Source organism: Megalobrama amblycephala, linkage group LG22 (genome assembly GCF_018812025.1).
Source record: "Megalobrama amblycephala isolate DHTTF-2021 linkage group LG22, ASM1881202v1, whole genome shotgun sequence".
In the NCBI taxonomy this organism is placed as follows: Eukaryota; Metazoa; Chordata; class Actinopteri; order Cypriniformes; family Xenocyprididae; genus Megalobrama; species Megalobrama amblycephala.
The window spans coordinates 32183621-32198416 of NC_063065.1; the positions used below are offsets into that span (position 1 = coordinate 32183621).

Consider the following 14796-nt stretch of genomic DNA (forward strand, 5'->3'; position numbering starts at 1 on the left):
CAATCTCTTGGACAGATTTCTCAGGTCATTTTTCAAAATTCAGTTTATGTAGGCTAAACTGTGTTTCATTGCTTTGGCACATAATACATTGACCCCCAGTTTCATTAGTCCTAGACTAAAATGCATGTTTGAGCTGTTTCATCTGAAAAGATGGCTATCGCTAATGTGCCTTTCCCAATTTTTTCCCTCTTGCCTTGCCCCGGTGAGCCTGCTATGCTGTTTTGATTTTTTGGGGATTTTTGAAAATTACCTATGACTTATTGATGTTACAGGGATTGCTCAGCCGGAGAGCTGTACTGCTTCACTGCCTCGGTACAGGTGGACTCGTTACAACGACTTTTCTACTCATTGCCTAACAAAGGTATGACGTAAGGTCTGATTACTTCCACCTGTGTCTGATTAACTCATTTATGCTTGCCAATATAAGCCATGTTTGTTCATTCACTCTTTGAAATGTCTTGTTTTTGTTACACTACTATTCTGAGTGTTTATTTCTGGTTTCCATGTTATGGCTTTGTCTCCCTGGCTTTCCTTGTCTTTGCCCGTGTCTTCGACTCTTTTGTTAGCCCTGTGGTTTTGACCCTTTGCCTGTTTTGTGGATTACCTTCAATAAAGCTGCATTTGGATCTTCAACCTGTTTCTCAAAGCAGTTAAAAAACAAAACAAAACAAAAAAACCCAAACATTTTTACAGCGCTTTATTTATTTTTTGCATTGCCACACTTAAATGACTCAGATCATCAAACACATTTTAATATTACACAAAGATAACTGCATTTTGTATTTACCCTGGTTTTTAAATGATTTAATTTAATAATGTAAAAAAGCTGTGCAATCCTGCATGGCCCTATGTGAAGATAATTTCTAAAGAAAAAGTAAATCTAAAGAACTGCAGGCCTTTCTTTCCTCAGTTAAGGTCAGTGTTCATAATTCAACAATAAAAAACTGACTGGGCACAAATGGACATCCATGAGAGAGTTTCAAGACAAAAGCCACTGCTGACCATGACCAAAAAGAACACAATCACTCGTCTCACATTTGTCAAAAACATCTTGATTTCCTGCAAGACTTTTGGAGAACGAATTTTCTACTATTTGCCTAACAGAGGTATGACATTTAAGGATGCAGATGATGGATCAAAAGCTGTGCAAAAAGCTAACACTGTAGCTGAAGACGTTTACAAGAAACTGATTTCACACAGGACAGAGCTGTTACGATAGAAATTCATAGTGAATCTGCTGCCTGATCAGGACTAAATTCCATTTAAAATTCCCACAAATTATATTGTGAACTACTATTTTGAAAAAGGAAGTCTGAACTGTTGTGTAAAGACGTAATGTGTGTGAGAACAGAAGTGATGAGTAAACATGATGGATGAAGTTTGCTACTCTTGTCTCGTGTGCCTCATTGTTTAATACCACACTTTTCTCACTTAGACAACAACTTAATACATAATATCCTGAAATACTGAATAAGACAGCAATTTCTACAATAATACCATATCGAAATACTATCAAAACAATTAGATGTAGCTGAACCCCTACACAGGTGTTAGTCTTTAAATGTCATTACCATGAACTATACAAAGGGGAATAATTTTGTACTGTAAATGTAAACCTTTACTATAGTGAATTCTCAACAGTGGAGATTGGCATTCTCTGTTGTTCTGGAAGAATGACTTTATTTGAGTAATTTATGAAGTGTTTTGGTAGTTTTATATCTCATAAATCCACCCGCCTCTATTGTGAATGAAGTGCTGTGTGCAGCTTGGAGTGTCTTTGCTTATTTGCAAGCGTAAATAAAGAACTGGTTGTTTGAATAAGTACAGCATTTTTCCTTGAGAAACTCTCTCTCTATATAAAGGCCGTTTTAAGTGTTTGAGGAGCAGAGAATACTGTTTTAGTCTATTATTTATCATCAACTCATAGTCAATACTGTCTTAAATAGATTTTGGACCAAATAAACTAGACAAAATGCATATGTTTGAGTCATTTTAACTGAAAGCAGCTTGCACTGCATATCTTAAAATATGTTTTGTCTCAAGATGCACACCAGTGATGTTTTTTTCCTATGGCATTGACTTTTTAAAAAATTGAATATTGCAGTATTTATTATAAATGATTTATCAATGCACTTTTCTTTAATCAAAATATGGCCCCTCCCTCCTGCAGCGACATCTCTTCTCTGATGACGCGTTTTTTCGGTGCGAGGGCAGGACGACCTGTCACTCACATGAGATCACAGCAGTAGCAAACCCCTGTGCACAGCACACAGTGTGGATTTTCTGCATGTGCACAAATGACCTACTTTCAGGCCACTTTTATCAAATCAACATCCAACCTAGTCACAACAATGTTTGTCTTTTTTTCTTTCTTTTTTTTTTAAGCATTGAAGCATTGAGTAACTTTTAAATCTAAGGACTGTGAGGACTATATATCATATTTTGATTAATGTAAATATTCAATATATTTTGCTTATTTTTTAGCATTTGTTAGTATTCTACTCCAGACATAGCCCTCAGCCTTAAGCAGTTTTGTTAAAATGTTTGATTGATTCATTAGGAAAGATTCAAATCAAAAGAGTAAATCAATTGTAAATCTAACTAGGGCTAATTCTGCTCTTAACCTGTTTAAAAAATACTGGACTTGATCACTTGATTACTTTAAATAAAAAATAGGTAGGTAGTATTCGCTTAAGTAACTTGACATTTAATTGTATTGACATTAAATTAATATTAATGTCATTACTTCACATTAATAGTGGTGGTTCTTTACATTACATGATAAACAGACACATACTTCACATTTAGTGGTTAGTGGTGGTTCTTTATCAGTTGATACAGAATGAATAAACAGACACATGGATTCTGCTTGGTTAAAACTATCTTATTATTGTTGTTTATGTGGCTAGAAATACCTATAGTGTTTGTTTTCACATTTTGGTAACAATATAAATTGAAGATTTAAATTAAAGAATGACCCCAAAAACGCTAGTCAAAAATCTTAATGGAATTTTAATTTCGATTAGTTCCCTACAGAGAGATGCTATTTAAAAAAATGACAAAGAATTTTGATATATATATATATATATATATATATATATTTATATATTTTTTATTTTTTATTTTTTACACTACAAGTCAAAAGTTTGGAAACATTACTATTTTTAATGTTTTTGACCAAAGTCAATTGACCGATTACCAATTGACCAATTAAGGCTGCATTTATTTCATAATAAATACAGAAAAAAACAACAATATTTTGAAATATTATTACAATTTAAATGTATGGTTTTCTATTTTAATATACTTTAAAATATAATTTATTCCTGTGATCAAAGCTGAATTTTCAACATCATTACTCCAGTCTTCAGTGTCACATGATCCTTCAGAAATCATTCTGATATGATGATTTATTATTAATGTTGGAAACAGTTGTGCTGCTTAATATTATTTTAGAACCTGTGATACTTTTTTCAGGATACTTTTAAGAATAAAAAGTTAAAAAGAACAGCATTTATTCAAAATATAAATCTTTTCTAACAATATAAATCTTTTACTATCACTTTTTATCAATTTAACACATCCATGCAGAATAAAAGTATGAATTTCTTTCTTTCAAAAAAAAAAAAAAGAAAAAAAAAAAAAATTACTGACCCCAAACTTTTGAACGGTAGTGTATATTGTTACAAAAGATTTCTATTTTAAATAAATGCTGATTTTTTTTATTCATTAAAGAATCCTGAAAAAAGTATCACAGGTTATGAAATAATATTAAGCAGCACAACTGTTTCCAACATTGATAATAAATCATCATATTCAGAATGATTTCTGAAGGATCATGTGACACTGAAGACTGGAGTAATGATGCTGAAAATTCAGCTTTGATCACAGGAATAAATTATATTTTAAAGTATATTAAAATAGAAAACCATAATTTTAAATTGTAATAATATTTCACAATATTTATTATAAAAATAAATGCAACCTTAATGGGCATAAGAGACTTTGTTAAAAAAAAAACATTAAAAATAGTAATTTTTCAAAACTTTTACTGGTAGTGTGTGTATATATATATATATATGTGTGTGTGTGTGTGTGTGTGTTACAGTCTATATTCCAAAACTATTAGAGTTCTGATCATAGCTAACAATATTAAACAGACTCGAAGAAAAAAGAACTCCTGTTTGAATTCCTTTAGAATGTCTAGGAAAAAAGGAGATAGAAATAAGTGCTTGCATTTTAAATTAACTGATGTATGAATCCCGTGATTTTATGCAATATTACTGTGCAGTCTTCACATAAATCACTTTACAGCCGCACTTTCTGTGTTCAGCCATCTCAACCGTTTTGTTGTTCAGTGCCTGTATGTGGTGGGGGCGTCTGAAGTGGCGAAAGTACGGGTCTATTTCCACTGGCTGTGGAGAAGGGGAGGGTCTTTATTACCCCCGGCACTGAGACTGAATCAGTTCAGTACAGTTAGAGCCGGGGACAGACGCCACATCGGCAAAAAAACAGACGCGCATCACGACGCGCGACTGGAAAACAAGACGCCGGATGTATTGACTGCATTCCTAACGGTGACGCGGTTATACTAATGTCGATTCCGCTACTGTAGCGATTCTCAGTCACCACAGAACAACATCAGCAAAGGGATTTCTCAAACGGTCGAGACTGATGGACGCACAAACGGATATGATATTGTGAACGTTCGCGATGTTGTTCTGAGGACCTGAGGGAGAATCTGCGCACTGCAGTAACGCTACATTCCACAACGCACACGACTGGACGCTGGATGTGATGGATATTGGATATCTGTCGGCAAACGAGGAGATCTCATCTGGGTTTTCATTAAGAACAAAGTTTGCTTGCATGAAAACATCATTTGAATTGTTCTTGTGCGTGCTCATTTCACTGTGATTGAGTGGCTCGAGCCGCTCTATCCTTCAACAGATGAGAAGCAACCAGTTCCTACAACTTCAGTTGTCTGCACTAGGGGAAAAGAATGGTGTTTATGACCGAAATCTCAAAACATATCGGAATCATCCCACGAAAATAGTCACCCAGCCTGGAATCGTAATGAAAGTGTTGCGGAGGAAGAGAATTGTACTGTTTATAGCGTATTTTCTGCTGTTAGTTCTCACCATGCTGAACTTGGCTAACTACAGATGGACTAAAGAACCTCAACAGTGTAATCTCCAGATGAGAAGCACTCCGTATCAGGGAAGGTCAGATATCCGATTCCTTTACAGACCATCTCTTGCTAAGAAGAGACAGCTCGTCTATGTTTTGACCACATGGAGGTCCGGTTCATCATTTTTTGGAGAGCTGTTTAATCAACACCCAGAGGTTTTCTTCCTGTATGAACCTATGTGGCACATCTGGCAGAAGCTGTACCCGGGTGATGCCGTGTCCTTACAGGGAGCAGCGAGGGACATGCTGAGCTCGCTGTACCGCTGCGACCTTTCAGTTTTTCAGCTGTACAACAGCCCTGGGAGCAAAAACTTCACCTCCCTCGGACTTTTCGGGGCCACGCTTAATAAAGTCATCTGCTCGTATCCTCTTTGCTCAGCTTATAGAAAAGAAGTCGTCGGGATGGTGGATGACAAAGTGTGCAAAAAATGTCCTCCGCAAAGCCTCCAGCTCTTAGAGGAAGAATGCTTGAAGTACAACACTATAGTCATAAAGGGGGTTCGGGTTTTGGACGTCAACGTTTTGGCGCCTCTTATGGAGGATCCGTCTTTGGATCTGAAGGTGATTCATCTTGTGCGAGATCCCAGAGCCGTGGCCAACTCCAGGATCAAATCCAGGCACGGGCTGATTCGTGAGAACTTGCAGGTGGTCCGAAGCAGGGATCCCAAACTCCGTCGGATACCCTTTGTGGATCCCGGTCACAAAATTAGCAAAAAAGATGGCGCAGATTACCATTCGGTTGGGGCTATGGAGGTCATATGCGACCGGACGTACAGGAGCCTGAGGACCGCCTTAAATCCGCCCGACTGGCTGAAAGGGAAATACCTGGCGGTACGCTACGAAGATCTGGTGGATAACCCTGTCAAAACACTCCGGAATGTTTATAAATTTGCCAATCTCAGTGCCAACCTTGACATTGAGTCTTTTGCTCTTAACATGACGAATGGCACAAGCTCTTCCTCAAAGCCATTTATTCGTGTCGGCCAGGAACGCGACACAAGCGGCCAGTGCGTGGAGAACAGTGTTGAGTATTCAACAGATAAAACAAGTAGAGGAGTACTGCCATCATGCGATGGCCATCCTGGGTTATGAACGTGTAAGAACAGCTGGAGAAGCAAAAGACCTGAGTAAATCTTTATTGACTGCCTCTAAACTGTGACAGAGTTCTTGCACAGGAGATAGCTTTCAAATTCCCAACGGAAAAGGAGGACCAGCTCAGTAACTGAGGATTTGTTTGTTCAAATCAAGGATTTCACAATCACTTTCGGGAATGTCATAGCTCTTTGTGGTCATTTAATAGCACTGTTTGTTTTCTAAATGAAACTGTAGATGTTTGATACGGCAGCATCTGTGAACCACAGCTGGAAAATTTATATTGTACAAAACAAATGTTGCATTGCCCTTTTTTCCCCCTTAAATGGATGCTTACGGTTGTTTGGAATGTTTTTGAGTATCAGTTCATTTGCTGTATGTAAAATTAAGAAATGAGAATGGAAAATGAGCAACAAAAATACTGATCAATGCAGTTAGTGCAGGTAATGCTATTTCTTTAGAATCAATTCAAAGACAATCATTAAAGTTCACAATGAATGCCAGTGTTATATGTTATGTAAGGCATATTTCTCATTACCAAATAAAATGTTAAAGCAATTCGTTGCAAAATCTTAAAGGCTATGTTTTTATGCTGCTTAGTTCCGGGCTTATTTTTTCAAGAAAGCCTAAACGTTAGGCTATAATTATAGCATTTTAATGGAGTAAATAAAAAATGAACATAAAATGGTTCAGTTTTAGTTAGTTCTGAGAAAAGATCTAGATGCATTTGTTGACATTTTATCATATGCTTCACCAAAACTTGGAAGTTCGTTCAGTGCACTCTGTGGGGCTTCAGAGTCATATATTGGTTTAAAATTTAATATTGATCTGCATTTGTTATTCAGGGATGTGAATGGGATTGAGAGAACACTGATGCTATGAAACTTGGATTCAAACAGGGTGTCACTTGTATACCTTTGATTGGTAAGAGACTAGTTTAATGGAGTAAAGTGACTGGTAATATAACCTCTACACAAAGGGTTGATAGTTACAGAGATAAAGTCACCCCTAATTTTCTGATCTCAATCTGCAAACTGCTTTCGATGCTAAGAATTTAAAGGATTAGTTCACTTCAGAATTACAATTTCCTGATAATTTACTCTCCCCCATGTCACCCAAGAAGTTTATGTCTTTCTTTCTTCAGTCGAAAAGAAATGAAGGTTTTTGAGGAAATCATTCCAGGATTTTTCTCCATATAGTCGACTTCAATGGGGTTCAACAGGTTGAAGGTCCAAATGTCAGTTTCAGTGCAGCTTCAAAGAGCTCTACATGAAGCCCAGACGAGGAATAAGAGTCTTATCTAGAGAAACCATCGCTCATTTTCAAAAAAAAAATTAAAAATTATATACTTTTTAACCACAAATGCTCTTCTTGCACTGCTCTGTGATGCGCCACACATTATGTAATCACGTTGGAAAGGTCATGCGTGACATAGGTGGAAGTACCGTGGTAGGGCGAAAAATGAATTTTCTCCTCCAACGTTGTTGTTTACCTTTTTTTGTGAAGGCCGTTTGACGTAGTCTTTGCACGTTCACTTTGTAGACACTCGATTGGTACTTCTGCCTACGTCACACATGACCTTTCCAACATGATTACGTAATGCGTGGCGCATCACAGAGCAGTGCAAGATGAGCATTTGTGGTTAAAAAGTATATAATTCTTAATTTTTTTTAGAAAATTACTGATGGTTTCGCTATATAAGACTCTTATTCCTCATCTGGGATCATGTAGAGCTCTTTGAAGCTGCACTGAAACTGACATTTGGACCTTCAAACCGTTGAACCCCAGTGAAGTCCACTATATGGAGAAAAATCCAGGAATGTTTTCCTCAAAAACCTTCATTTCTTTTCGACTGAAGAAAAACAGACATGAACATCTTGGATGACATGGGGGCGAGTAAATTATCAGGAAATTTTAATTCTGAAGCGAACTAATCCTTTAAGGCCCGTTCACACCAAGGATGATAACGATAAAAATATAGTTTTAAAATTTGTTCTAAATATAAAAGAATAGTAGAATCCATCCCACAACTATAATGATAACAGCACCAAAAAAAGACATGTTTGAAATCACTTTCAGAGTTTTTTTTTTCCAGCTGATGAATAATAAAAACATTGACAACCAATCAGAATCCATCCTGCTTTAAAGAGCTTGAGCATTTAAAGGGTTAGTTCACCCAAAAATGAAAATTCTGTCATTAATTACTCACCCTCATATCATTCCACACCCGTAAGACCTTCGTTAATCTTCAGAACACAAATTAAGATATTTTTGTTGAAATCCGATGGCTCAGTGAGGCCTGCATAGCAATGACATTTCCTCTCTCAAGATCCATTAATGTACTAAAAACATATTTAAATCAGTTCATGTGAGTACAGTGGTTCAATATTAATATTATAAAGCCACGAGAATATTTTTGGTGTGCCAAAAAAACCCCCAAAATAATGACTTATTTAGTGATGGCCGATTTCAAAACACTGCTTCAGGAAGCTTCGGAGCACAAATGAATCAGTGTGTCGAATCATGATTCGGATCACGTGTCAAACTGCTGAAATCACGTGACTTTGGCGCTCCAAACCGCTGAAACCGTTATTTTGTTTTTTTGGCGCACCAAAAATATTCTCGTGGCTTTATAATATTAATATTGAACCACTGTACTCACATGAACCGATTTAAATATGTTTTTAGTAGGTCTTACGGGTGTGGAACGACATGAGGGTGAGTAATTAATGACATTATTTTCATTTTTGGGTGAACTAACCCTTTGAAGCAACAGACGACAAAACTACAGTGCGTACTTGGAATAAACAGAATGATATCGTCAGCTGGTGTGGATGCTAATATAGTTATTCTTGGCAGGGCCGTGCACAGACATTTTAAGGGGAAGTGGCCCAAACCAAAAAAAGGGGATGGGGGGTGTTGGGGGGTAGGGTGCTTGTTAATACAAATGATTCTTTTTTTTTTTTTTTTTTTTTTTTTTTTTTTTTATACAAATATTCAAATAAAAGAGAAGACAGCACCTTCACTTTGACTCTTTTGAGTTCACTCTAGGCAATATCATCTTAAAATAGAGAATGACACATCTTTTACAATCATATTGTAAAAATCATTTTTGGGTTAGTGCCAATTCAATTTATTTTGTTGTCTAATTGAATTTATTTTGTTGTAATTACTCTTTCTCTCACATAATTTAATCTCAGTCTTTAGCATATTTCTGGCATATTCTAGCAGTCTTCCCTGCGACTGTCTGATTTGGCTGATGCTCTCCTTCATCTTAAATAGAAATATTAGACATTTAATTTAATATTACAGTGCACTGTGTTCCAAATTATTATCCAAGTGACATATCAGTAATATTTCAGTAAAATTAAAATTATTTCTCATATCTTTTTAGATAACTGTATCAATCTCAGACAGGTTTGTTCAATAGTTTGACAGGTCTTCTTGGGCAAATTATTGGGTAAACTGACAGCAAAAAGCCAGCAGCAAACAGGTATTTGAAGCTGTTGGAGTCTCTGGAGTCTCAAGAACTTCTTCATGCAGGCTGGCAGTTGGTTTACCTCCCTTACGAAAATTAACCATGGTTTTATTATAGTAAAAACATGCTTTCTGGTGTATTGATTACCATTTGTATAACCATACAAATGCTATAGTTGAACTATGGTTTTTGTAGCAGAATTATGGTTAATTTGTTGATACCATGGATTAACTAAAATAACCTTGTTTTTTATTTATTTAACTTCTGGAACTGTCATCTCCACACACTTGGGACCACATTTGGGACTTCTTTACAGCTTTCATATTTCTTAAAATTAATGGATGTTAAATAGGACCCTGTCTAATTGGCTTTAGGGGTTCTGTAAGAAACAAACGGCTTCAGCTAAACTTGGCTACAAACACATGCTGTGTCATATTAAGACGTGTTGTACACAGGAACACGGTTTATTCCCCATGTACATCATAATGACCGGGTACCAAAGCATCTCTCCGCTTGCCTCTGACGATGTCTTGTGCAGTTGCCATGACAACAGCTCAAGAAGGTGCAGCTATTATTTGTGTAAGAACTGAAGCAGGTGGTGAAGTCTCAACCTTATGAGAAAGAGAGACAAAGAAAGAGATGCTGTATACACACTCTTGTTGAATTAGCAGGTCCTACACTATTGGTGACATTATCATGTGTTGGCACTGAGCATGTTATGACTGGGTTATGTAGCTTTGATGTGATGCCTCTGATATTGTTTTGTAGTTTTTGCATTGTGTCTCTTTCACAGCATGGAGGATGTTCACTGGATTCACAATTGACTCTGATCTTGAGTTGATTTGGCATCATGCACAGGATACTGAATTTATTTAGGCCTACTTCAGAAGACAGGAACAGGAATGTACTCAACTGCAAGCCAAATTTTCATTGTTTGATACACTTTTTTTTTCTCAGCTGGTTAGACATTTCTCTAATCTCATGGTGATGATTCAACACTGCAATCAGATTTTAATGTTGTCATTTGGCACCAAAAACAATTCTGAAAGAATCATTTACTCACCCTCAGATTGTTCCAAACCTGTATAAATTTATTTCTACTGCTGATGACTAAATAAGATATTTTGAAGAAACTGTTGATGGGATCCATTGACTTAATTGACTAAAAATAAAAAAATAAATAAAAAATACTATGTAAGTCATTGGGGTCCATCAACTGTTTGGTTACCGACATTCTTCAAAATATCTTCTTTTGTGTTCAGCAGAAGAAAGAAATTCATACAGGTTTGGAACAATTTGAGGGTGAGAAAATGACGACAAAATTTAAATCTTATGGCAGTGTTGAGTGATTTGACAGTAAGATTATCCAGTAAGACTATCCCCTTAAAGGATCAGTTCACTTCAGAATGAAAATTTCCTGATAATTTAATCACCCCCATGTCATCCAAGATTTATATCTTTCTTTCTTCAGTGGAAAAGAAATGAAGGTTTTTGAGGAAAACAGTCCAGGATTTTTCTCCATATAGTGGACTTCACTGGGGTTCAACGGGTTGAAGGTCCAAATGTCAGTTTCAGTGCAGCTTCAAAGAGCTCTACATGATCCCAGATGAGGAATAAGAGTCTTATCTAGAGAAACCATTCTAAAAAAAATAAAAATGATATACTTTTAACCACAAATGCTCATCTTGCACTGCTCTGTGATGCGCCACACATTACGTAATCATGTTGGAAAGGTCACTCGTGATGTTAGTCATCAAGTACCGCAGTAGGGCGAAAATCTCCATCTCATTTTCAACTTCAAAATTGTCCTACATCGTTGTTTTACCCTTTTTTTTTGTAAAGGCCGTTTTACTTAGTCTTTGCACATTACACTGGATTGGTACTTCAGTGTGACCTTTCCAACATGATTAAGTAATGCGTGGCGCATCACAGAGTGATTGTTTTGCTGGATAAAGCCCCATGTATACTTCACTTTCCGCGCCCGGATGCGTCACGTGCGCAGTTGCGTCTGCGCGTCTTTCAAAGTATACTAACCAAGGACGCGCGCGGTTGACAGAGTTCGACACATGCGCAGTGCAATTTTTTCTATATCTATACCAGACAACCGGACATTCACTAGGCAGGATCGGAGAAGAAAAATAGTGCATCCACCATTGCAACATAGTTCAGAAGATACACCAAGAGAACAGGAATCAAAAACGATGGAGAAGGCATGCTTTTGAGATTACTCGTCTTATTTTTGAATCGTTCTTTACACACACTTCTTTGACGACTGCACAATGTGCTCAGTACTGTGCTTATTGCCACCTAGTGGACTCTTCTGTCCTGCTTGCGCATACGCTGTTGCATGTGCACCGTCCGCGCGGTCTCGAAATTTGGGCTGCGCGCAGACGGGGTGTGCAGCCGGCCGCGAGCCCTCCGCATGACAAAAATTACGTCATGTGGACGGTGCACGGTACACCCGGGGCTTAAGCCTCTTATTCCTCATCTGGGATCATGTAGAGCTCTTTGAAGCTGCACTGAAACTGACATTTGGACCTTCAACCCGTTGAACCCCAGTGAAGTCCACTATATGGACAGTTATACGTAAGTGAACATCAAGAAAAATCTTGTTTTAAGAACAAGTAATTTGTGGTTCAGGAAATACAAATTGGTTAATACTCAAAAGGCAAATGTTTCTGCATAATTTGTTTGTATTTAAATACAAATTATTCAAAAACATTTGTCTTAATTATTGAATAATTCCATAATGCCAGAATTATTGAATTAGCATAAATATCTAAAAATGGAGAAATGCTTAAATCAAGGTTATCTTTTCTATTTTATTGTTTTATATTTCAGTGCTTAGATATAGATATTAGATATTCTAGTTTCAAGAATCACTTTTTGTTTGTGCATATACCACTGGTATTTCATTTCAGGACATTTTTGCTATATTTAAGTGTGTTTTTCTTGTTTTAAGAAAAGCATTTTTACCAACACAAAGATCTTCTGCATCCACAGTGTTACTCCCACCCCCCATTAATGTAAATGAGCCTGAACTTGAGTCTACAGGGGTCAAATGGACCATATCCAATGACCCATGCAATCAAAGGAAGTCCTTTCCGTCAATGGAAATAACCCAATGTTGTAAATGAGACACCAAATCTGGGGCGGGGGTTCCCTTAAAAAGAGCCTCATGTAAGGTTTGATTATTCTCCCAGGTGAGATGAAGGTAAGGTTGTCAGTTACACTGCCTATTTACATTAGAATAATGTTCAGAGTGCTTTTAAATCCCTTAAGCCTTGCTGCTCAGTTTCCACTAAGACAAAGGCAAACTACATCCGCAAAAAAACAACAACATTTGTATGAAAGATGAACTGAATCTAGTCATTCTATCAGTCCTTCTACAATATCAAGCACTGATGGAAGGCACTGATTAGATTATTTAAATAGATTACTTATTTTGTGTCGTGAAAAGGATACTTTGTGACTTGTGAGTGTGTATTGTACTAACACAATTGAAAATATGCTGAAATGTTTGAAAAAAGTGCACTTTTAGTACACGTTTAGTACTAAGAGCTTTGAAAATATAACACTTTGCACCAAACCAATAAAAAAAAAAAAAAAAAAAAACCATGTAAGACATATAGGCTTGTATGCAAAGTAGAAGAATTGTTCTTTTAATTTAAATGTATTTGTGTAATAACGTATGATTTTTGATGAAATATGATTTTTCAATTATAATATAATATAATATAATATAATATATATATATAAGGGCTGTCAAGCAATGAAACATTTTTAAATAAATTAATTACATGACTTGGCGATTAATTAATCGCAATTTAATTGCACATCAATTTTGACTGAGAAATTATAATTTTAAGTCATTACTGTGTAAAACATCAAATAGACATTACAAAAAGTAGCTTCAGAAAGAAATATGAACACCACACATATAACTGAATAGTTATTTCATACAGTGCATGCAATCCTTGACAAACTGGATGACTGATGGCAGATAAATACATGAACCGTTCACGGTTTATTCCTCATGGTTCATGGTGCTCCGTGTGATATTGAGAGTACAGAAACAGATGAACACTGCTGAACAGAATCAGGCAACTGAAGCAGTTCATTTGGAAATGAGTCATCGAAGTGTCAAACAGTCTTCATGAGAGCTAAGCTCTGTGAAAAGCCTGCTTCTATTTCTGTCCACTGCCGCACTACTGACAAATAGACACTTGTTCATCCATTTAGGGTTTTTTTTAAGGACGGATGCATCAAGTGTTGGCAATTACTCCTTAAAGCACAAACTGGTTTAGTTACAGCTATTACAGACTTTAAAACAGATTAGGCCAAGGATGGGGAAATAAGTTCAAAAGGACTAGTAATTACTAAATGGCTTACAGTACTGCTCTTGTGAAGCTGAAACACGTCTATTTCAACACATACCTAAAGCAATGTTCTTCACCACAGCAGGAATAACAACGCTCGAGGAGAATGAATGGTATTGCCTATGTAAACAGAGTGTTTCTGAACAGAACGTCTAATCCAGAGTTTGTTTTGAGAAGAAAGAAAACCAGGGATAAGGTTAGGAACATGGTTTGGGAGCTAGACATGGCAAGGTCTTGAATTGAAAGCAATCTAAAGGTTAAATAAATATTTTCCCTAGGGACGATTTTTCTGTTTTTTTACATTCTTCATTTTTTTCAGACACAAGGTTCTCAGCAGGTTCCTTGTCAGAATATGAACAGCTTTTTGACAGATCTTATCTGACAGTATGTCCCATAGCTTCAGCTTCTGGCACAGCCCTTCCAGCTTTAAATGAGAGACTTTTTCTGCTGTTTACATCTTGGCAATTGGCAATACAACCGAATGTGACAGAGTATTGACAGCTAACAAGGATGGCCACCTTTAGCCAAACTCACTAGTATAATTTGCCCACTAACAATGGTTCCCATTCAGTCGGTCACGTTCGACGTACGTCGGACAGACCGACGAATAGGAATCTCGCTAGAGAGGCCAATCTACTTCGAGTGTAACTAAAACGA

The 14796-nt window shown here is 36.7% G+C and overlaps 1 protein-coding gene across 1 annotated transcript; it reads left to right on the forward strand.

Moving 5' to 3' along the window:
• Positions 1-4739: 4739 nt before the first annotated feature.
• Positions 4740-6884, forward strand: chst2b (carbohydrate (N-acetylglucosamine-6-O) sulfotransferase 2b). Its single transcript, XM_048175300.1, is given in 2 exon segments — positions 4740-6165; positions 6167-6884. Coding segments are annotated over 2 exon segments (1398 nt in total). The 5' UTR covers positions 4740-4950; the 3' UTR covers positions 6350-6884.
• Positions 6885-14796: the final 7912 nt, after the last annotated feature.